This window comes from Macaca thibetana, chromosome 10, assembly GCF_024542745.1.
Source record: "Macaca thibetana thibetana isolate TM-01 chromosome 10, ASM2454274v1, whole genome shotgun sequence".
NCBI lineage: Eukaryota > Metazoa > Chordata > Mammalia > Primates > Cercopithecidae > Macaca > Macaca thibetana.
Genome location: NC_065587.1, coordinates 65,925,348 through 65,949,710, shown reverse-complemented (window position 1 = coordinate 65,949,710; position 24,363 = coordinate 65,925,348). Strand labels below are relative to the sequence as shown.

At 43.7% G+C, this 24,363-nt stretch overlaps 2 protein-coding genes across 8 annotated transcripts in view; both read left to right on the top strand.

Moving 5' to 3' along the window:
* Nucleotides 1-24,363, top strand: part of RALY (RALY heterogeneous nuclear ribonucleoprotein) — a 414,018-nt gene that overhangs the window by 374,033 nt on the left and 15,622 nt on the right. The gene's annotated exons all lie outside the window — the stretch shown is intronic.
* CHMP4B (charged multivesicular body protein 4B) overlaps nucleotides 1-24,363 on the top strand; it is a 264,810-nt gene that overhangs the window by 225,409 nt on the left and 15,038 nt on the right. Inside the window, exon 5 of one of the 2 annotated variants that reach the window (XM_050807301.1) lies at nucleotides 14,843-14,871. The exons of the other annotated variant lie outside the window; for it this stretch is intronic. Coding sequence (XP_050663258.1) covers nucleotides 14,843-14,856 — 14 coding nt within the window. The 3' untranslated portion in view covers nucleotides 14,857-14,871. Of the gene's footprint in view, nucleotides 1-14,842; nucleotides 14,872-24,363 lie in introns of those variants that run through there. 2 annotated transcript variants of the gene reach the window in all.

The following is a 24,363-nucleotide window of genomic DNA, read 5'->3' as shown; positions in this document are numbered from 1 at the left end:
CTGTGGCGTGTGTCAATAACACAGCCCGTACTTGTTTTAGAAACAAGCGCTCCATAAGCACTCCTGTTTGATTTGCTTTGGCTGGTACAGGATCCAGATGCTCTTAGAATAGCACAACACTCTCCAAATCAGCCCATTCCCATTCTGAGCCACTCACAGCTCTGATCTGCTGCTGGCTGGGGTTCATCTCCGAGTCTTCCCCACCTATCATGTGAATCACATTCAAACTTTCGCTAGTTTGCCCTTTCCCTCTTGAGTAACATTTATTGTGTGCATACTGTGTGCCAGGTATTGTGACAGGTACTTTAAATAGATTATCTCCCTTAATCTTTATAACTCATTAAGCTATTAATAGCTCCAGAGGGGAAAGCTGAGGCTCAGTGAAGTGAATGAATTTACTGAAGCCATATCTAGTCTCTAAAAGAGCTAGAGTTTGAACTGAGTCCTGACCCTATCGACTAAGCCGTAAGGTAAGCTCTTTCCTGAGTATCACACTGCCTCCCTGGCCTCCCTTCCAGGAGTGTAGTGTGTCTGGGAGTACCCAAGAAGAGGCGTTTGGTGCCCTGAGTGTAATAAGAATGTCTTCCATGCCTTCAGTGTATTTTCCTGAGAGTTTCTGCACTCTGTGCCTCAAACCAACTTCTCCAGAACCCAGGTATAGAGCCCAGAGATCCAAGCACTAAGTGAGAGAGGCCATGTTTCCATCGTGATCATGGAACTGAGTCCCTAGTGAAAAGTATATTTGTCCTTTTCAAAGTTGAATGGAGAGAGTATTTCAAGCAATAACCTCTACTTGTATGCCCAACTCTGAAGTACAGGGAAGGAAAGGGAGAGGGTCTGTACTCCTCGACTGTGATAAGTCTCCTCCAGGGACCTGGCAGGAGCGGAGACATGCACACACAAAAGATGTTAGGACTAAGATTGTTCTGATAGGTTCTCAAATCTGTACTCAGCAGTTTGCAAAGCGATTTACCTTCAAGAAACCGTACTGTGAAGAAACTGAAGGAATCTGCCTTTATGTGACAGAGCCAGGGGCTAGAGTCCAAATCTTTAGTCTTGATAATGCCAGTGAGGCTAAGTCTTCCCTGAGAGGGTTTTCTCCCTGGCGTTGGACCTACCCAGTCTCCAGTTGCAAAAGGAGCAGGCCCTTAGTTTCTGTCTTTTTCTGAGCCTTCCTCTGCCCTCTTGTCCCCCTCCTCACTCATTCATACTCAATTGCTAGGGACTTACTTTGAACCCTTATAGGGTGTTATTTTTAGGCACAGGGTGATAGGAGATATTTTTTGTCTCTGTATTTTCCCCAGGATCAGTTGCCATAAAATCATGGAATTTTAGGATATCAGAGTGGGAAGGGACCTTAATTGACAGTCATCAAGTTTACATAGTAGCCCTTTTTTAAAACATATAACTCCAAAACAGAGCTTCTGGCTGGGTGCGGTGGCTCATGCCTGTAATGCCAACACTTTAGGAGGCCGAGGCGGGTGGATCATCTGAGGTAGGAGTTCGAGACCAGCCTGGTCAACATGGCAAAACCCTGTCTCTACTAAAATACAAAAATTAGCTAGGCATGGTGGCGCAAGTCTGTAATCCCAGCTATTTGGGAGGCTGAGGTGGGAGGATCGCTTGAGCCGGAGTGGGTGGAGATTGCATTGAGGCGAGATCAAGACACTGCAGTCTAGCCTGGGCAACACAGCAAGACACCGTCTTTAAAAAAAAAAAAAAAAAAAACCACCACCAAACACAGCTGCTTTGGCTGAAGCAGCAGCAAGAGGCCTAGTAGCTCAGCCTCCCCACTACCCTTACCAAACAAAGACAACCCCCCGAGGCAGCTGCCTTAAACTTCAGGGTTCCCAGGATCACAGTTTGTAAAACAACACTGACCTGAACCAACTTTCCCATTTTATCATTGTTAAATTGAAGCCCAGCAAAGGAGAATAATGTGCCAGGGTCACAGAGTGAATTAGTGGCAGGTGCCCTGACTCTCTGCCTTGTGTCCTTTTTACTATCCTATGTCATTATGTCATTTCGTTAAGTGACCACTTCTAACACTTGACTAGCATCCTGTGCCTGGGTGTCAGGCTTCTCTTGCCTCATGACGTCTGGTTCTTGTGAGGTAGGCAGGCTTGTGAATGTGTGTGCCTCGGTCAGGGCATAATTTTCATACATAGAGCGAGCGTGTGTCAAGTTTTGTTTAATTGTTTAATGTGGAAACCAGCAGAAGTAGAATAGCTGTGAAACTGGATTTAGATTGTTAATGAAAGAAGGACTGCTGAAATAAGATTGTTTTGGTTAGTGCCCTGATGAAAATATAACCTTTGAAGTTATTTTGTCTGCATATAAAAGGTATACCTTCTTAGTTTTTTACACATTAACCTCTAACTGCAGAGTTTAAAACATTTGGACCCTAATCATTTGTGAAGAATAACAAAATTCCGTTTCCCAAGAGTGTCAGATGACTCCGTTCATAATAAACAATGTGTCTAACATGACTTTAAGTGGTCACACAATCATCTTTTTGCCTTACTTCCGAATTTTGGATAATTTTCCTTAACATACAACCACTGAAAATGATCAGAACCTCTTGTGTTAAAGCCAGCTAGAGCCATCCCAACCCAGGAAGGCAGCTTTCTGCTCAGGGAACAGACCTGACCTCTTTACTAAAGTTTCTGCAGTCAGCAGCCATCAGCAAGATCTTGAGTTCGCTCTCCTTGCAGCCCTGCTCAGTGGCCTGGAATTTGGCCTTTGCTAACCCTAGACTTGCTTCTTTTTCTTCCCCTGTTCAAGGAGGCTCTTTTCTTGCTTGTGGTCTCACCCTCAGGACCATCTTGGATGCAAAGAGGTTACAGATTTCCATTTGGAAGAAGTTTCTTTTATGTGCAGAGCCAGTTCTACTCAGAATAAGCAGCTGCTTTCATTATGTGGTTTTGTCTCTGAACATGTTTTGTCCATCTTTCCGTGCCCACTGCTACCACCCAAGGCCAGATCTTAATAATCTGTCTCTGGCAGCGTTTTAATTATCAACTCACTTGCCGCTCCATGTCTAGTCTTTACCCTGAAATACAACCTTTTCTCTCTCCATAGCTTTTAAGACACAGATCTTATTCCTATGACTTCTTTGCTCATGAAACCTCTAAAATCTAATCTTAGTAGCATGAAATTTGAGGTTCTGCAAAGACTCTTTCTCCTTGTTCTTTCCAGTCCTTTCTCCAACCCTCTTCTCATACCCTGTTCCATAGGGGTTCATACTAGTGGGTAGGAATATTAGAGAAACCATCTTTGGGACAATATGAAGGTTAGGAAGCATTCTTTGTTGTGGGGCCATGTTAAGATTTAATTTGGTAAACCTTTGTGCTGGGCACAGAAATAAGTCTTAGGAATAAGGAGTAACCAAACACATGGTTAAGGATTTTGGAGCCTGTAGTTGATGAAGGACAGGAAGGTAAAGTAAGTAGGCTAGAGCGATAATCACTCTGAATGGAAACATGGAGAGTGCTTTAGGAGCTTGGAGGGGACCACTACCTGAGAGATGAAGGAATACCTCCCAGAAGAGGTAATATTTGAGTTGGACTTCAAAGATGAGGCATTTGGTAATTGTAAAGGGGAGACTGTAACTTCTAAGCAGAGAGACCAGTGAGGACAGAGGCACAGAAGCTTATGTGTGTGTTTCAGAGAAGGGAAAACAGTCCATTGTAGCCAGAGTATAAGAGTTCAGGAATGGGACTGTGGTTAGGGTTAAAGTTACCAAAGTAAGTTGGGGTCAAACTCTGAACGACCTAATATTGGAGGCTATTGTGTATGTACTGTGTTTCACACATAGCATACAGTAATACTTCATTAATTAGGTGATATATATTTGTCTATTTGTGCGAGTATGTAGCTCTGTGTTAGTATGTGCATTACCTTTTTTTTTGTTTGTTTTTGAGATGGGGTTTTGCTCTTGTTGCCCAGACTGGAGTGGCAATGGTGTGATTTCAACTCACTGCAACCTCCTGCGTTGAAGTGATTCTTCTGTCTCAGCTTCCCTAGTAGCTGGGATTACAGGCATGCGCCACCACACCTGGCTGATTTCGTATTTTTAGTAGAGACGGGGTTTTCCCATGTTGGTCAGGCTGGTCTCGAACTCCCAACCTCAGGTCATCTGCCAACCTCAGGTGATCACCCACCTCGGCCTCCCAAAGTGCTGGGATTACAGGCGTGAGCAACCACACCTGGCATGTGTGTGAACATTTGAAGAACCATTGAGGCCAAGCAAATATCAAAAATTGAAGCCAGAAAGACAGATTGGACCTAAGCTTACCTAGGCTTGGAACTCCTGAGATGTTCCCCAGTCCCACAAGCCGATATGTTAGTCACAGAAAGCCAGCATTGGAAGGGACCTTAGGGACAGTGTTTATACTTAACATACATTCAGTTATCCATTCAGCAGATGCCTGATACTGCCCATAGAACTGGGATATAGTAGTGAACCAAACAAGGACTGCCTTCATGGAACTTGTTATTTATTTATTGAGACAGGGTTTCACTCTGTCACGCAGGCTGGAGTGTGGTGGCGTGATCATGGCTCACTGCAGCCTTGACCTTCTGAGCTTAAGCAATCCTCCTACCTCAGCCTCCTGAATAGCTGGGACTACAGGCATGCACCACTACACCTAGCTAATTTTAAAATTTTTTTGTATAGAACCAGGGTCTCCCTTTGTTGCCTAGGATGGTCTCAATGTCTTGGGTTTAAGCGATCCTCCTGCCTCGGAGGCCTCCCAAAGTGTTGGGATTACAGGTGTGAGCCACTGTGCCCAGCATAGAACTTGTTTTAATGAGGGAGACAATAAAAAAATTAGTAAATCAATTATGTAATTCCATATGCATTATGAAGAAAGATAAGCAGGAGTAAAGTGTTAAAAAGTGGCCAGAGTAGACCTCTCTAAGGAGGAAGATCATTACCAGCTTAGAGAAGAGCAGGTGAAAAGGCCCTGATGCAAGAACATGTTTGTAGAATAATTAGAAGGCAGCCAGTGTGGCTGGAGCAGCAGCAGTAAAGAGGAAAGAGGCAGGAGATAAGGCTGGAGAGTGGGCAGCTGAGGCCAGAACATAGGGCCCTGAGGTCCACTGGGCTGATGAGGAAATGAGGTTGGCATGTAGCCAGGATCACACATCAAGTTAAGAGCCAGGCCAGGATTGGTATGGTTCTGGTTCAGCCTCCCTGCCTTTGCTCCCTGCCATCTTCTGTCTTTTGGCCAAGATTAACTTGAATCTCATTTAATACCTTCATTTTCATCTCCCTCATGCAGCTCTCTGTCATTTCTCAGACCTACATTTGCTCACATGACTTGGTAATAGAGTGATTTCTGGAAGGTCATGGCTAGAGTGGTCCTTGGACATCTTTTAGTTCAATCCCTGGTATTAGAAATCCAGAGAGGGAAATTGGCCTGCCCAAGGCTACTTACCTAGTTAGGAGTAGAACTTGATTTCCTTTCCCCAGTTCTCTTGCTGTCTGGTGTCTGGCTCTTCATTTTCTGTGTGCTGTTCCCTTTTTCTTACAGTTTCCAGCGGAAGGGAATCAAGTTGTGACCCACGTAATTGACACAAGCAGCTAGTAGCATTCCAGGACCCTCTGCCACCTGCCCTCACTTTAGCTTTTTATTTGGTCTTTGTCATGTGAATTTACTGTTTGATTCAGGCCAGTGTCTTTGAACTGCTACCCTCTGCAAAGACATGTTGCTAACTCTGCATCCTTGCTCATGCTATTATTCCCACACCTGAACTGGCAGCCTACTCTTAACCACTGGTCTGTATCCAGGAGGCTTGTCTTTGAAGCCCAGCCCCAGTCTTATCTCCAAAGAAGCAATGTGGAAAGAGGATAAAGTTTGGAGTGGGATATAGTTGGATTTGAATCCCAGCTTTGGCACATGCTGGGACCAAAGAAATCTTAGACAACTTGACTTCTGAGAGTGGTTTTCCTGTTTGTAAATGAGGCTACTAATAATTATTTAAGGTATTGTATGTGTACATACTTTAAGCACTGGGTAAAGAGAACCTCTTACTCACTCCTCCTCAAAGGTGCCTTCTGAATGCCCTTTCCCTTTTTCCTAATACCTAATAGGTAACATTTCTTGGGAGAGATTCTGTGTGACCGGCACTTTGCTAAGTGTCCAGTACTTTTAAAAGGCACTTAACTCTGCATGTGATTCCATAGTTGTCGCCAAATAAAAAGTTAATTTTTAAAAAGCACTGATCTCATTTTTTATATATTGGTGTTACTCTTGTTGTATGTAGATAGAGGCCAGGTTAGAATTCAGTATATACCTGTGTTCCAGTTGTTGCTCTGTGATTTTCTAACTGTGTAAACTTGGACAAGCTACTTGACCTCCACTCTTTTTTTCTTTTCTTTTCTTTTTTGTTTTTTTTTTTTTGAGGTGGAGTTTCACTCTTGTTGCCCAGGCTGGAGTGCAGTGGTGCGATCTTGGCTTGCTGCAGCCTCCGCCTCTTGGGTTGAGGCGATTCTCCTACCTCAGCCTCCCGAGTAGCTGGGATTATAGACATGCGCCACCATGCCTAATACTGTATTTTTAGTAGCGATGGGGTTTCTCCATGTTGGTCAGGCTGATCTCGAACTCCGGACCTCAGGTGATCCTCCCGCCTCGGTCTCCCAAAGTGCTGGGATTACAGGCGTGAGCCACCGCGCCTGGTCTTGACCTCTACTCTTAATGTGTTTTTTCCGCTAGAGCCCTAAAATTCAACACTAGTTACATTTGGAAACCTGACTTGCTTATCTGCTCACCTTGGAAAATGTATCTTTGTTGAGTACAGAGCAGTAGCACCTGGGCTGGCCCTGTGTGACTTAGAGCAGACAGTATGGGAGGTGGAGAACTGGGTGCATGGGAACCATTAGATCAAGGATTGAAAATTCCTCACAAATCAAATAAATCAAAAGATTTCTGAGGTGGGAGCAGGGGGCAGTGTTGATGGTGACTCTGCTTAGATTATCTTCTGGGGATGGAGGATTGCCAGCTCCACCGAGTGGAAGGACTGGTGATACACAGCCACTCTTGCATGTGCCTGGGCAAAAGACAGTGTGTTGGTGGCAAATGCCTAACGTGTCTATGGCTGACCATGGGCCATCTCTGCCGTTCAACACATCAGCTGCTGGCAGGGTTGTATTGGTTTGATAGAGCTTTAGTCTTCGGAGTCACACAGACCTGAATTCAAATCCTTCTCTGACATTTACTATAATAATTGTGTTCCTTAGGCTGATCCTTTCTTTATCTCTCAGATCCTCTTTTTCCTTTTCTGTAAAATGGTGTGGTGGATATCTGCTTTTGAGGTTGTGAGGATTTAAAATAACTTAGGTAAATAGGTACCACACAATGCCAGATACTTAGCTGGGTGAATAGCCTGGTGATCTGTGACTGTTAGCTCTTTGAAGACCAGTATCTCTAGCAGGTAGCAGTAACGTCAGCACTGCTCTGATTCCCTGACCAACCCCCAACCCCACCTTTGCCTCAGGGTTGTATCTGAGTAAGCAGGATTGTTACACAGCAGAGATACTGGAGCAGAGCAGGTAGCTCAGGAGCCGCTGATGAACAAAAGGCTTCTTCTCTCTGTTCCCAATAAATTGGTCCTTGGGGATCCTAGCTTTGAAATTCTAATTGACACAGGAAGGAAAAGATTCATTAGGCTCTGGACTCATTAAAATGCTCTGCTGCTCACCTACAATTTATTCTTGGCACTTCATCAAGAGGAATTAAGTAAACCAACGGACTGGGAGGCTACTGACAGCAGAGTCGTGTGCCTCGTGCTCCTGGGGGGATGAGAGTGTTGGGCCTCCTATGCTATGGAGCATATAGCTGGCTTTAGAATCTCCTCACCCCTAGGACTTCACATGAGTCTAAGTCTCATGTGCTTTTAACAATGGAGGGACCTTCTGAGATCATGCAGTATAACTTATTTATAGATGGTCCAAAGAAGAACTAGGACTTGCTCAAGGTCATGAACACATTAGTAGTGGAGTTAGAATTAGAATCAGTCAGGCTGCATGACTTCTAGGTCAAGAATATTTTCTCTGCATCATTGGATTTCTACACCCAGTGTTTCATTCATTCAGCCTTCAACAGATACTTTTAACACATTCTGTGTGCCAGGAGTCTGTAATAACGAAACAGCCATGGAGGAAAGTAAATACCTGATCCAGTATTAGGAGAGATTAGAAAGGCCTCCACGTCTGAGAGAGGGATAGGAATTAACTCAGCAAGGAGAGATGAGGAAGGTTAAGGCTGAGGAACTGGCATCTGTGAAAGCCAGGCTCTGAAGGGGAAGTTGAATCTTGCTAGAGTGGAGGAATCGAGGAAGAAATGAGATGTTAAGGCGAGTCGAGTCTATGAGGTTTGGGCCACTGCATGGTTGTAAAGAACCCTAGACCTGGGATTAGGAGTCCTGAGTTCTAGTTACGTTTCTGCTACCAATATGTTAGTCATCATTCTAGTAACACTTCACATCTTTTAGATGTGCCATGATGGGCACTGGGGTACAAAAACGCATAAGGTGTATGTAGTCCCCTCCCTCAGAGATCTGTCAGTTTAATGAGGCTAGCAGACTAATTAGCAACCCCTATAATAAAGGAACAGTTACCTCTGCTGTAGGAAGTCAGAATTGAGCTGTGTGTTACTTTCAGCACTTTCTCTGGGCTTTGATGATCTCACCTGTCAAATGGTAAATAACCACTGTCTTATGTAGCTCATAAACTGATGGGAAGACAGACAACTTTGTAATAATTGGCGTTTGTTTGGCATTTTGTGGATTTCAAAACACTTTTGACATCATCAATTCATTGAACCTTAATTGCAATCTTATGACTTAGGAAATTTCCCCACAGTGTACAGATGAGGAAACAGAGAGAGGTTGAGGCTTATTCATAGTTTCACAGCTTTTGATTAACAGAATTTGGGATTGTAAATCTAAATCCCATGCTCTTCTTTTGAAAAGTATAAAGATGGCAACCTTTCTTTCTGTCCCCTCCTTAGTGGCAAATTGTCCCCTTCTTCCCCTTTTCACAGTCACTAGAAATGCAGAGAATGTCTACTCTGTATAAAAAGCAGATCTAAACTGACTGGGGAGAAAGAAAGGAGCTTATTTCAGGTGTTCTTCAGACTGGACTCTAAACTTTTAAGATCATGTGCTCCTGTGCTCCCATCAGCTCCTGCTGTTCCATCTCATGCCATTTACAGAGCGCTCTCTGAGCCACTATTTCGTTGGCTACTCATAGCAACTTGTGGGGTAGACAAAGTGTACTTTACAGATGGGTAAACTGGGGTCCAGAGTCCCTGAATTGTACATGCCAGAACCAGGATTGAATGTAGAAGTCTTGGGCTCCTGACACCAAACAGGTGCTCTTAACTTAGAGAATATAGGCTCCTTTGATTCAGTTCAGTTCAACAATTCTTGAATAGAACCCATGTGCCAGAGACTGCTATGCAAGAGAGCCTCAAGATGGTTAGGCTCAAATCATCTCGGTCCAGTACCTTACTTAAGAACAGGGACTTGTGTTATTTACTTCTCTGTCCGCAGTCAGGACCTTGATCCAAAAATGCTTTGCTGTTGTTTTTGGCCTTAATCTGCCAGAAACTAGAGGGAGCAGATGGCCACAGCAATGTTATGAGGATGTGATGTCAGGCAGGGTTAAAGGATGAATTGAGAGCCCTGCACCCAACTACTTCTGTGTCTGTGCCTAGGCCCTTGTCAGGGTAGTCTCTGTCTCAAAGGAGAATGTAGCTGGTCAGCCTGGTCCCATTTCTCATTTCCAGTCACCTCCCCTTGTTGCCATCCAATATAATGGGGTTAGTCTCCTGGACAGGTCTCATACAGAGGTTGCTAGGATTTGCTGTCCAAATGACCCTTTGGACCTATTTCCCAGGCATGTTCCAAGATGATGGTAAGGAGTCTAGCCCCACAGCCAGTGTGACATTTCTATCCAGATAACTCCTGGCTCACAGGCCTCCCACCAGGCTCTTACCCACTCCGATGTTTTCACCCTGACTCCTAAGAAGTAGATTGGCAATTTAGTGTGAGTCTGTCAGACAGCCTAGCAAGTAATCAATACTGTGAGAAATGGACATATTTCCTGTTTATTCAAAATCCTAATGAAAATTTTAAGGAGCACTATTTGGGAAGGGATGATTGGGAACCTTTCAAGAACAAACAGCTTAGAATTCATGAACAGAAATAGCAACGTTTATTCATCATGTTTCAGATGCTCCTAATACTCACATCTTTATATATTACAGACCCCTTTCATATGTGTTATGGCTTTTGAGCCTTAGAGCAACTCTGTGAGGGAAGTAGTGTAAGGATTACTATTCCCACTTGACACTTGAGAAAACTAAGGCCCAGGGAGCTTTAAAGAGAGTTAGGGACCATCTAATAGTCATGGTGGCAGAGCCCAAAACAGAACGATGATTTGGAAAATGAGTACTCCTGGGTTTGAAATCTGGTGCTTGCCACTTTCTAGTTGTGTGACCTTGGGCAAGTTACTTGGCCTCTCTGAGCTCAGTTTCCTTCTCTGTAATACGAGGATAACAATGTCTCCTCCTTATGATTGTGTATGGATTTAATGATATAATTAATGGAAAATGCTAGCACAGTACAGAACACGTGTTAGGAGCTCAGTAACTGCAGGTGTCCTATCTCATAGGATAGTGTTTTCAGTATATTGTTTTCTGAGTCTTTGAAAATTGATACTTTCACTGCAGTAAAATAGACTACATATAATAAATTCTCATTAACCAGAGTATCATTTAAGTGCCTCACTAGGTTAAGAGAACTGGATAAGAAGGGAAGGCAGGGTGCTCCAGGCACTGGCTAAGTACTCCTGATGCAAATCACAGTAGGTTAGAGCTGACAGGGACCCTAGAGATCTGTCCCAGTGTGTCTTCCTCAAATTGTGTCTTCCTCAGAAGAGATGTTAATAATTTGGGAAATATCAGATTGAATAATGCTAATAAGTACATTTCTTTACTGCTGACTTCTCAGACCCTTATTGTGTGTGTCTCTTGGGAATGAGTTGAGAGTGGAATATGCCAAATTTCCTCTTCTTGTTTGACCTTGGAGCCCCTTTTTTGAGGAACTTTCATTAACGTCTTGAGGAACCCTGGTTTTCCATGGAAGATTTCATGTAACAGACTCAGTCCAGTTCTTTAATTTTTAAGATGAGGCAAGCTTAAGGTCTGTAACCAAGGTCTACAGCCCATGGCAGAACCATGGCAGAACCAAGTCTAAATCTCAGGGTGCCTAACTCTTTCCTAGGCCACATTATAATTTGTACTCCATCATTGTTCCTTTTCTAGCCAGCAAATCCTAAAATTACAGAGGATCCTGCAAACCACTAATCAGAGAGCATTGTTAGAGCGTCAGGCTTTCTGTTTTGATGTGTTTATCCCAGTAGGCAGGAAAATGAGGAAACAACAGGCTTAATGGCCATCAGATGTTTCCAAACAGTTGAAGGACCAGGGGTCAGGTAATTATCTCAGTAACTGGAAAGGTGCCCTTACCCTGCAAAGTCGAACTCTGTTCTTCCTGCTGTAAGAGGTTTGAGTTACATCTGGGGGACTCATCCAGTAGGCCCACAGTCCAGCTCCTACTAAGAACTAAGCTCTGACACCAGTAATATAAAAAAGATCCTTAGAGGGGTTTGAAGAGAATATATCAAATTTCTGCTCCTCTGTCACCATCTCCATCACAAAATTGAGTGGGTAGGAATATCCTGCTGGATTTCTATCCAGACAGTGGCAGAGGAAGTTGGCTTTGGCATTTGGCGAGGCTATCCTTGCATTTTACTAAGCCTTCTAGTTCAGATCAAGTTTTTCTTTTCTTTTCTTTTTTTTTTTTTTTTTTTGAGACAGAGTCTCACTCTGTTACCCATGGGGGCTGGAGTACAGTGGCGCGATCACGACTCACTGCAACCTCCCCCTCCTTAGTTCAAGCGATTCTTGTGCCTTGGCCTCCCGAGTAGCTGGGGCTACAGGCATGCACCACCACACCTGGCTAATTTTTTTGTATTTTTAGTAGAGATGGGGTTTCGCCACGTTAGCCAGGCTGATCTCGAACTCCTGACCTCAGGTGATCCACCCGCCTCGGCCTCCCGAAGTGCTGGGATTACAGGTGTGAGCCACCGTGTCCCTCCCAAAAATACCACCTTGGCTGGACACGGTGGCTCACGCCTGTAATCCCAGCACTTTGGGAGGCCGAGGTGGGTGGATCACGAGGTCAGTAGATCGAGACCATCCTGGCTAACACGGTGAAACCCCATCTCTACTAAAAATACAAAAAATTAGCTGGGCGCAGTGGCGGGCACTTGTAGTCCCAGCTACTCAGGAGGCTGAGGCAGGAGAATGGCGTGAACCCGGGAGGCGGAGCTTGCAGTGAGCCGAGATTGCGCCACTGCACTCCAGCCTGGGCGACAAAGCGAGACTCCATCTCAAAACAAACAAACAAACAAAAAACCCACCTTTAACTTTGCAAGTTTATACGGTAGATTGTTCAAAGCACATCTGATCTCAACACAATCCTGTGACATAGAGGTTCTTTTCCAGGTATCATATGAGGACGTTAAGGCTCAGAAAAGAGATGGTGAGTTGTCCAGGGTTTGACAGGAAATTAGTGATAGACCCTTTTCACAGATGCTTAGTGCAAGGCCGACATTTAGTAAATGTTCAATAATTTTTTTTTTTTTTTTTGAGACAAGGTTTCACTGTGTCACCCAGGCTATAGTGCAGTGGCACAGTCATGGCTCACTGCAGGCTCAACCTTCTGGGCTCAAGTGATCCTTCCACCTCACCCTCCCAAGTAACTGGGACTACAAACATGTACCACCATGCCTGGCTAATTTTTTAATTGTTTTTAGAGACAGAGTCTCACTATATTGCCCAGACTGGTCTTGAACTCCTGAGCTCAAGCAGTCCTCCTGCTTTGGCCTCCCAAAGTATTGGGATTACAGGTGTGAGCCACCATGTGTGGCCAAAAAATATTTATTAATTGAAAATTTTAATACATTCTCAGGGATCAACTTAAGGTCTCCTAACTCTTTGCCCAGTATTCTTTCCATTAAGATCGCTTGGTGGGGCCAGTGGTTGGGTTTCATCTCAGGGTGACCAGATAGTAAAGAGAGGGGGAGGGCTGGATCTCTGTCACTATTGATATGCTGACAAGGATGGCATTTTCTGGCCTTTGCTGCAGTCCTTATACATACTCCCCACTACAGAAAGCCCAGATTCAGTAGTCTCTGGGCTGCAGACTCAAGCTTTTATTGCCTTTGCTCCCTGTAGTATACTGAACAATGACACCAGTGACCCCCAGCTTCTCACTCTGCCTTCTCCTTTATTTTCTGTCTCATCAGTGTCTTGCCTCTCCTTCTATTCTGCTGATGGATGAGGAACTTGAGCTCATTTCACAAACATCAGCTACAAGGTTCACTGTTAAGGAGTTGTTGTGTCACATACCTTGGGAAACCATTTACTGAAAAACGCCCACCTAGGATTCTTTCACCTGTTCACTAGCAGAAATTTCACTGGTTGCCAGGGTAATGCTGGAGGCTGGGATTGCAAAGATTAATAAAACAGTCTCTGCCTTCAAGGAGTTCAGAATTTAATGGAGGGAGACAGATGTGTAAATACAAAAGTGCAGCAGATGTTGCAGTAGAGGTCAGCAGAGAGTATCTGGGTCCAGAGGAGGGAGTGGCTGGATCTGCCTACAGGGTGGGAAACAAAAGCTTTCCCAAAGAGTGTTCTATAGGGACATCACATCCGTGGGTTTGTACTCAGAACACTCATGGCCCCAGCCACACCACCAGATCAGAAATTGGTTCCAGGCCGGGCATGGTGGCTTACGCCTGTAATCCCAGCACTTCGGGAGGCCAAGGCAGGTGGATCACTTGAGGTCAGGAATTCGAGACCAGCCTGACTAACGTGGTGAAACCTTGTCTCTACTAAAAATACAAAAATTAGCCAGGCGTGGTGGCGCATTCCTGTAGTCCCAGCTACTTGGGGGGCTGAGGCACAAGAATCGCTTGAACCTGGGAGGTGGAGGTTGCAGTGAGCCGAGGTCGTACTCCAGCCTGGGTGACAGAGTGAGACTGTCTCAAGGAAAAAGAGAAAGAAATTGGTTCCAGTCGTACTTTATTGGTGAAGCTGTCTCTCTCTCTTAATCTTACTCATGTTTAGAGTATGATATTTTGAGCTATCTGTTAAATGGGGGCAATAGTAATACCATTTTCATGTAGAAAATTCTTGAGCATTTAACTTGCATTGTCTTAACGTTATCTCATTGAATTCTCACAACAGCCTTATGGAGAAAGTACTGTAATATTATTCCCATTTTACAAATGAGAAAACCAGGCACAGAGAGGTTAAATCATTTACCCAGCATCATACAGCCAACATATAGCAGAGCTGGGATTTGAACCCCAGGTAGTCTGATTCCAGAGTCATTTTCCTAAAACGGCCCCAAAAAGAGCTATTATGACGTTGATGTAATTCTTACCTCAAAGAGTTGTTTGAGAATTTAAATACTTAGCAATGTATCTTCCATGTAATAAGCAATTAATGTAATGATCATTTATATTTCAAAACATTCTTTCCTAAATGCTGGGGTGGATTGGGCTGTTGCAAAGATATCCCCTTCCTGTCTCTCTCCAACTTTTCCTGGCTTTAGCATCTGTGCAGCCTGCCGCTTTGTATCTTAAACAGCATAGATAAGGAAGGAGGGGACTGTGGTATGTGGCTCTGTTGGAGTTCAATTCAGCAGATACTCCCTAAGCATCCACTCTGGGCTAGAGCCTGTCCTGATGGCAGTGGGGATGCCAAGATGAAATAGATTGTGGTCCCTGCTGTCCAGGAATTCACAGTCAGTCTGGGAGGAGAGATGACACCGAAACAGATTATTTTAATACAGTCTCCTCAGATGGATCTTAGCCAGCACATCAGACCCCACTGCCCACAGCTCATTCACAACTAGCAGGGCAAGAATGCCTTACCATTATATTGATTGTTAAAATAATAATCCTGTTAATATCTTTGACATCATTAAAGTCACTGTTATTAATGTAGAAAGTAGTAATATCTTAGAGAAGGTCAGCAGCTACTCGAAAGAGACTTTTAACATGCTCAATTGGAAAAACCTATTTTATTTTTATGGGTAGGAGTGTTCCAAAACTGCGGGTAGGGCTAAGGGTGTCCTTGGCTTGGGAACTATACTGTGGGGAAGGATTTATGTCCACCCAGCCTCCCTCCTGGCCACCCGATGTGCTCCATAGTTATCACATACTTTATAGCTTCTTGTTCCCAGGCACATTTTTTTATTTGGCAGAATGAGCAAGAACGGGGGAGGTAGCTTTCTGAGGCAAGACATCTGTCAGGAGAGGCAGTGACTGAGTGCTGAGATTGGCAGGGGCTATTGCCAGGGCAGCTAGGGCTTTGTGGAGTGTATGTCTTATTGCATATATTACCTCCAATTAATGGATCCATGGACACCATCAGTGCTTCCACCACATGCCTAGCAGTGTGCCCCAAAATCTCTGTGCTGCTTGAGGAGAAAAGACTAACACATGAGACAAAAAGGGTTTGGCACAAGATGGGATGCTTTGCTCAGGGGTTGGATTGGTGGTTCAGATGCTCAAAAGCTATAGGGACTTACGAGTGCCTCCTTATTGAGCACTGGGCTGCATACGACATCAGAATGGGTGATGGCCGTCTCTTAGTGTCCACAAAGCCCTTTCTGATCTGATCTCAGCTAGGCGCTCTAGTATCATCGGCATCATTTCTTCTTACATCCTGGACCCTGGGCAAACCAGAGTACATCATATTATTCACTAAATGTGGGATCTCTGTCAAACTTCTGTAACTTTCCTTATGCTGTTTCCTCTTAATTGTACTCTCTTCCTGTGTGGGGGTTAACTTCAACTCATCCTTCAGGACAAGATTGGAACTTATTGATGACTCTTCTTGTCTGAGTCTTCTCCCTTTCTTTCTGTCCCTTAGGTAATTGACATGCCTCCAAGTTCCTAGTTGCTCCTGTCATAGACCTCATCAAGATGAAACATAGGTTCTGGTTTTCTTGAGGTCTCCACCACTGACTGGACTATAAATTCTTCTGGGGGAAGATTGTACTTTATTAGCCTCTGTACTTTTATACAGTGTCTGGCAGTAATAGGTGGACAATAAATGATTTTTTGATAAATGAGTAAATCTTTTTAGCATGTTACTCCTCTACCTAGGAACCCACAGTAACTTCATGGCACTCAAAACTTTGTAGACTCAAAAACTAGTAAACATAGTAGACTATATATCTTCACATGTACATAAAAACAATAATGAGGATTTGATTTTCCCTACTAATTTAACTCTACTCTCCGTACCCACCACCTGCCCAATATGGCGACACATGATGCTGCGAGGTTGCCATGAAAGTGACATTCATTGGAGATAACAGTGTAAATTGGTATAACTCTTTTGGAAAGCAGTTAAGCAGTGTCTTGCCAGAGCCAATAAAATGTTCATATATTGGACCAGTAATTCCACTTCTGGGAGTCTGTCCTAAGGAAATAGTCTAGTTTATACAATAAGCTTTCCCTCAGATGCTGTTGTTTTTAATAGTGAGAAATTGGAAAAAGCCTAAAAGACCACCAGTCTAAACTATGATAAATCTACTCAGGGAAAACTACAAGCTTTTAAAGCAGTAGTGCAAAAAATGATGCTTACTGAAAACTGTGCGGCAGTAAGGACAAATATGTTATAATATATATAATAAATGTATTATAATGCTAATTGAAAAAATTAGGCTACAGAGTTGAATGAGGGATCTAACCATGTAATCCAAACATAATGTGCAAGAAAAACACTGGAAGGAAATACACTAACATGCTAACAGTTATGTCCCATAAAGGGTTGGGCGTTTAACAGATGATTTCATATGGTAATTTCAAATAATAAACTTACTAAATATAATAGCACAAATTCTTACCCAAATTATTGGTTAAGAATTTTGAAATAATAAACCACCCAGGTGTAGTGGCTCACGCCTGTAATCCCAGCACTTTGGGAGGCCAAGGTGGGCGGATCACGAGGTCAGGAGATGGAGACCATCCTGGCTAACATGGTGAAACCCCGTCTCTACTGAAAATACAAAAAATTAGCTGGACGTGGTGGCGGCGTCTGTAGTCCCAGCCTCTGATCTTAATTTCGGTTTTAAACAAAGAAGTGATAGGGTAATATATTACTCTGGTGACAGTAGAGGATTATTTAAAGAATGTTAATAAGAATGAAGAGAAGGGGGCTACATTCTAAAAATACTGAGGCCAGATATGCAGGGCGTGGTGAATAACTCAGTATGTGGGGGAAACATATATGCCTAATAGAGAACATTGGCTCAAGGAGTTTAATGAGATGTCCAAGGTCACACAGATAGTAAGTGGCTGATCCTGAATTAAAACCCTGTTCTGTCTGTCCAAAGCCATGCCCTTTCTCCTGCAGCTGAGACACCTATCATAGTTTTGGAGAAACTTTTTTTTTTCTTTTAACCAGTTGTAGTGTAGAAGCTTGTTTAGCGTAGCGCCTCCTTTTTGAGGGGAAGGGGGCCAGGAAGGGTTAATTCTTTCTAAGACAATGACAAGGGGGAAAGACCATAGATACCAAAGCTGCTTCTATCATGATCAGTTGAACTGATTAGAAGTTCAGTAGGCATTGGGTGTGTCATACCTGTCGTTTTGAGGGCTGTTTTTTGTGAAGTTGCAGTGGTTCATTGGTTGGCTTTTGTTTGTTGCTTAGCTTATGGTAGCAGGGCCTCTTGGACGTAAGCATGCATATGTATACCGTATTACATGCTAATGAACATTTTGTTCATTGCACCAAGTTTATTGATGCTGCTGCTGCTGTGGGAGTGAGAGAGGGGTCAGGATGGCAGCTTCAAACAAGGGACAATGTCTAAGCTGCTCTCTGGAAGGAAGGGTTCACCTGACCATACAATACCCTATCCCCATACTTACCTCTCAGTGACTAATCCAAGAAAAGTTGATTTTGAACTTGAGTCTATCCTTTGAAGTATGATACTTATCCCTTCGGAAGAACCTATTTCATATTGACGTGTTCACTCTCTGACCTTGGGCAAGGTCTCTGTGCTAGGGTTTACTCTCTGCACTAGGGTTTGCCTAGTAGAGAACATTGGTTCAAGGAGTTTAATGAGATGTCCAAGATCACACAGCTAGTAAGTGACTGATCCTGAATTTAAACCCACTAGAGTTTACTCATTTATAAAGTGAATGACACATGACTACTCAGAGGATTGTTGTGTATAGATTCAGTAGCCTTAACTCATGAAGAGGCTTGTAAGCTACATTAAAGGATTTGAACTTGGTTCTTTATGGTGGGAAGCCCCTGAAGGATTTTAAACAGGAGGCGGCAGGGGCACACTTGATTGATCACACAGGAGGCAGATGCTTAGTAATGTTTGTGGAGTTAGTGTTGTTACCAGGGAGACAAAGGCAGAGTGGCTGCGACTGTGGCATCATTCTCAGTGGTCCCCTTTAGACCAAACATGTGGCACTGTGGGAGATGATACTTAAAGCCCTAAGTTATGTTTGGATCAGCACCCTGGAGAGAGGTCACCCCTTCCTTTCTTCCCCTGCCTGAATGTGGGAAATTTAAAATATATGTCGATGCATATGCTGTCTTGTAGGGTCAAGCCTTTGGGGCCATGAGGGGTGCCACTTAGTGTGTTCAAGAAGGATTGTTGTAATGAGGAAAATACTGATTCCGCATGAAAGGATTTTAATCAACTGCCCTGATACCTGAGGGACACAGTACTTGGCTGGAGTGTTGAGTTTTGCACCATCCAGCCCTTGCTTCCAGCCTATTGGCTTCCTGCCTGGGTGCCTCTGTCTAGGAAGACGTGCAGCAGCTATCCATCCTGGGAATATTCCTGTCCATGCTTATGTAGCACATCTCAGGGAACAGAACATGTTATCTCCTTTGACCCTCACAACAACCTGTGTTACAGGGATTTTTATCCCCATTTTACAGGTGGGGAACTGTGAACCTCAGAGAAGTCAAGTGCCTTTTCAGGGTCATACAGCTAGTAGAGACGGGATTCAGGTCCCAGCGCTCCACAGGCAAGGAGAAATCCAAAGCTAATAAGCCCCCATTACTATTTTAACTTAGAGCTGTGCTTGTTGTGGGAGGAGTTAAGCCTTCCTCTCATACAGGTTGGGAAATGAGAACAAGATGCGCTACCACAGCACAGCCTTCTGCACCCTGACTCAGAATACAGCAGCCACAGAATGTAGAAGTTCCATCAGAGACACAGAATAGTGAGCAACTGGGGGCTTCTTGCAGTATCAGTCCCTGGGGCCCTGTTGCCCAGCAGGGGAGCCTAATCTGCTCTATAGGGTCCTCAAAGCACAAGGAGGCCTTGGTGGGAACCTTTGCTTACGGTCCTCTTCCTACCTAATTTCTCAAGTTGTATTCCTTATGAGCTCTGGCAGCTGCAGTGTTCCAGGTGCTCATTTATTTATTCATTCATTCAGCACTTAATAAGTACCTACTCCTGTCTTTCCTTTTATGTTCAAGGCACGTTTCCAAATACTAGAGTTTTGGTGATACACTTGAAGAGACTTTATTGCATCCACAGTCATAGTATTTTTTTTCCTTGATCACAGTTCAGCTCTAGGTTAATGTTCCATTAGAACTGACCACCTTCTTTTTATACTAACATGGAAAAGTTCTTGCAGGTTCCAACAACAACAATAATAATTGAGATTGAGCATCCCTAAGTTGAAAATCCAAAGTTCTCCAAAATCGGAAACTTTCTGAGTGCCAACATCACATTCAAAGGAAATGCTCATTGGAGCATTTCAGATTAGGGATGCTCACTCAGCTAGTTAAGTATCTGCAGATATTCCAGAATCCATAATCTGAAACACTTCTTGTCCCAAGCATTTGGATAAGGAATACTCAACCTGTAGCAGCAGGAGCTAATATATTTGCATGCTTTCTGTTGTGCTGGACACTATTCTGAATGTTTACATGAATTATTTTATCCTCTAACAACCCTAGAGATATGTATTGCTGTCTGCATCTTACAGGTGAGACAGACACTTCCCGAAGGTCATGTCGTAGCCAGTTCAGTAACAGAATGAAGGTGTTTGGTTTCAGTTCTCTCCTGATGACATTCCATGTCCTCTCACACAGGAGTAAAGATTCAGGCTTTGGCTCCTGCTTGATGGCAAGCCATGTATTTAACTCCTACACACAGCAAGCTTTACTTCTTTCTACACTGTGTCGTATGACCCACTCAGCTCTGAGTTATGCTGAAAGATAACACTACATAAGCTCAAAGCAAAAAGCAGTTTTGTACACTGATGAAAATTTGACCGCACATGTGGAAGATTGAAGGTGCACTATTGTGCCTTTGAACACTGGTGAAGACCTACTCAATTTCCCCTGTCATAGTCTTAGGTAAGTACAGTAGCATTCAGGAATGAATCTGGTTTCCATCCCTCTCAACTCCCTAGATGGCGAGAGAAGACTGGTTTGTAAACTGCCATGATACAAGACAGAAAATGAGAAAACCTTTTATTCCTTTCACTCTCCTGGCTAGTTTCCTCGTGTTCTTCAAAGTATGGAGAGAGGGTCTGGAATACCAGACTCTTCAGAAATACATACTCAGGCTCCAGGAGAGTAGTTCCAGTCCTCCATTAAGCCTAGATCGTCTTCCCTTGCAGGATGTAGCATGATGTAGAGCAGAGACCAAGATAAATCACCACTCAAAGTTCTAGGTGGCAGGTCCTTAGTCTCCCTATCCCCTTCTCTCAAGAGAGAGAGACAAGAAAAGGAAAAAAATTGGATAGTTTTTGTAAATTAGTCTGACACTGATATCTAAAAACAGGCTCAAGGACTTGGAAAGAAATGAAGTAAACTTCATGCTTTCTTTGCTTTGGTTTCATAGAAGTTCACAGTTGGGCAAGAGTGGCTTAGAGCTATGTTACTCAAAGTGAAGTTTAAAAAGCAAAACAAAAGAAAAAACTGCTTCACCACAAATAGTTTTGAGAAGTACTGACTTATTTAGTTAGTGTGACAATATGAAAAATAACCTCAGTCTTTTGATTATAAAATGAGATTAATAATACTTGCCTCGAAGTGCTGCTTTGGGGATTATTTGATGGTAAATAATGTTTTGAGTACTTAATATTTGCCTACTGCTGTGCACTGTACGTGTATTATTTAATCTTCTCCACAATTCTGTAGTAAATTTTCTGAAACTTTGGATAGGTTATAGGATTTGCCAGAGATCAAAGGTGTGGTAAGTAAGCAAGTAGGTAGGATTTGAATGGGAGTTACGTGGCATGTTCTGTGTAAGGAGCCTGTTCCCCATGTGGGCTCCCTTGTCACTGTACTTTCTCTGTATCACTAGTGGTAGAGATCTCCTTTCTTTTTTTTTATCACTGACCCTAACTTACTTTGTTACCTTGGGCAAGTCCCTTTCTCTGAGCCTTAATTTTTCTTATTTACCCTCAAGGGTATGCCACATGACCTAGGTTTTTTTGTTCCCTAGATCAGGTGGCATATCCTAGGAACCAGGGACTTTATTCATCTCTGGTTCCACAGCATCTAGCTGGATAGGCCTGGCATATAATGAGTATTCAGTACTGAGGCCATTGGTTACTCTAGAGGATCTGTAAGGTTCCTTTTACTCACTACTTTCTCTGAACATCCTACATACTTCATCCTCTGCCTTCCCCACGCTTCCTCAACATCATGTTTCCTGCCTAGTTCATAGGACAGCATGACCTTATTTCCTTATGTCTGCCTGTCGTAAGCAGTCTTGATCCTGCTGTACTTTCAGACAGCCCACATGGTACCCATGTTTTTATTGTCTGTGAAATGTGTCTAGGATAAACTACCAGGGATATTAAGTTAAGGGGTAGAAGGGGCCTGCTCACAAAATCAGAAGAACACTCTTATTCCATTCCTACCCAGTTGGGCCTGCGCCTACGGCAGCCCTGCCAGGCCTGAGTAATGGCCATAGCTTGGAGCAGGGTTTTCCTTGAGCTCCATCGGGATTTCCAGTAATTGGAACATGGCACCTTCCAACTTGTAATGGATGGCAAAACAAGAGGGGCATTTGTCACTGCCTGACTTCCCTGTGGGAAAGAGGCTCATAAGTCACAGCTGACAAACCCTTTGATGACTTTTAAACTTCATTTACAGAAAAGAATAGCTATAATCAACCAACAGCAAGCAGTGACTAATCTTGCCACATTATCACTGTGAGGAGCCAACCCTTAAGGCATAGGAAGGGGGCGGGGGCCATCCCCAAAGCTCACAGCAAGTGCTGATTGGCTCTTGGACTTGAGAGTATGCCTTCAGCTACGTCCTGTGAGTTTATGCTCCAAGGATCGGTGTTAGGAGGTAGAGGAAGAAACTGACAAGGCAGATACAGGGCATGCCCAGTTTTGAAGCCGTTCTGGGCCAAGATTATGAGATCAGCTCTGGTCTCGCACATATTCATCCTACCTCTGCCATTTCCTGGCTTGAGTGAGACCAAACACCAAGCCTTAGTTTCCTCATATGTGAAATGGTCACAACATATATCATCACTATCGCATAGCAAAAGCCTTAGTGCAGTTCCTGGCATGTAAGTACTCCACAAGTATTGATGATCATTATCATCATCATCATGTTTGGGCCTGGAGTACCTTTTGTGGTCACATGGTTTAAAACCTAGGTTATATGGCATGTCAGCAAAGCCAGGACCATTCTTCCTGTGGATGGGGGCTCAGTGGGAGCAATCTAATGGAATGGGAATAACACAGGCTTTAGAATCAGACAAGCCTTTGGGTCTTTCCATCCAAAGCATGCAACTTAATGTGACTGTAGACAAATTAAGTTGTTTCTGAGTCTCAGTTGTATCTGTAGAGTGCAGATGATACGACATATCTCAATAGATTGTGATCAGGATTACAAGCGATTATGCCTGTAAAGCTTTCAGCTCAGTGCCTGGTACAAAGTTCTACATATTAAATTGTGTGTTCCCTTTTTGTTCTCCCTCAAGGCAAGAATAAGTATGCATCTCTCCAGGGAAGCAGGAGACAACAGTGAAGACATTCTTGTATTTCAAACTTCTATTTCCAGCTCTATGTACAGGAGGAAGAGGAGAATAAGGGGATCAAAGAGGAGAAAGGGATACCTTTTGTATATTGTTCCTTCCTCCTGCCAGGCCTCTCCTGCTGTCACTACTCAATGGGAATTCCTCTTAAACACTCTCCCTTTTGGTAGAGCCTTCCATGCTGCTCCTACCCCTTCTCTGATCTCCCAGACTACTTTGCTTGGACAGTAGACCATCTCAGGGCATGTGTACCTTGTGGCCATGATAGATGTCCCCTGCTGGACAGGGAGTTGCTTGAGGTCGCAGACCCAGCTGCTGAATAAATAAATAAATGATTGATTTGTTAGTTATTTGATAATACCCAGTCCATAGTTAGCCCATAAATAAATATCCATATTTGGATATTTATAATTATGATCAGACGGACAAGTAGGTGTTTGGATGACTTCTATGGCAAAAAATAAAGAGGCTGACAATCATTTGTAGGTCCTTAATTCTAACCCAGTATCAGGGATTATAGGCATAAGTTACCTACCCATCCCTCCTTAACTTGTCCGGTTCCTGGAACTAGGAAGGGGAGCTTGTTACAGATGGTAAGCCTCAGCCTAAGGCCCCAGACAAGAGTAGAGTTAGTGTTCAGGATGCAGGAGGGTGGGATTATATACCCAGACCATGCTATGGGGAGATAACTGAGGCCTGCCTTCTATTTCTGCTTTGGAGTATCCTCTCAGGGCCTATCAGATACGGATACCAACGTCAATAGTATAGGACCTCACAGTACAGTTGAGGGGTGAGAATGACTCAGCAAGGCTGGAACCCCTCCTGGCCAGTGTTCCCTCCTCTCCCAGCCCCATACAGTAGTGGTTTGACAGGAATGGGGTGGGGACACCTTTATGAAGTTTCTAGGTTTGGTTGCAGATACTAGGACAAGGGAGAACATGCATAGGCTCCCTACTCCCTACCCCCAGCTGCCTTACTGTCAGGCAAAGTGTGGTGCACAGGGAGATGACATAGTAAAGAACATGTCATCTTAGGGCTAGGATGTGGAGGAGCTAGAGTGCCAGGCTAGGTTTATCTGTTTTCATAGAGCATTTGGGTTATCCAGTTTCTTAATACCTACTAGTCCTACCCATTATACCAGCACTTTACTCATATTTTCTCCAGTTCTTATCCTAATTCTGGGAGGTGGGTATAATTTCCATTTTGCAGTTGAGGACTCTCAGG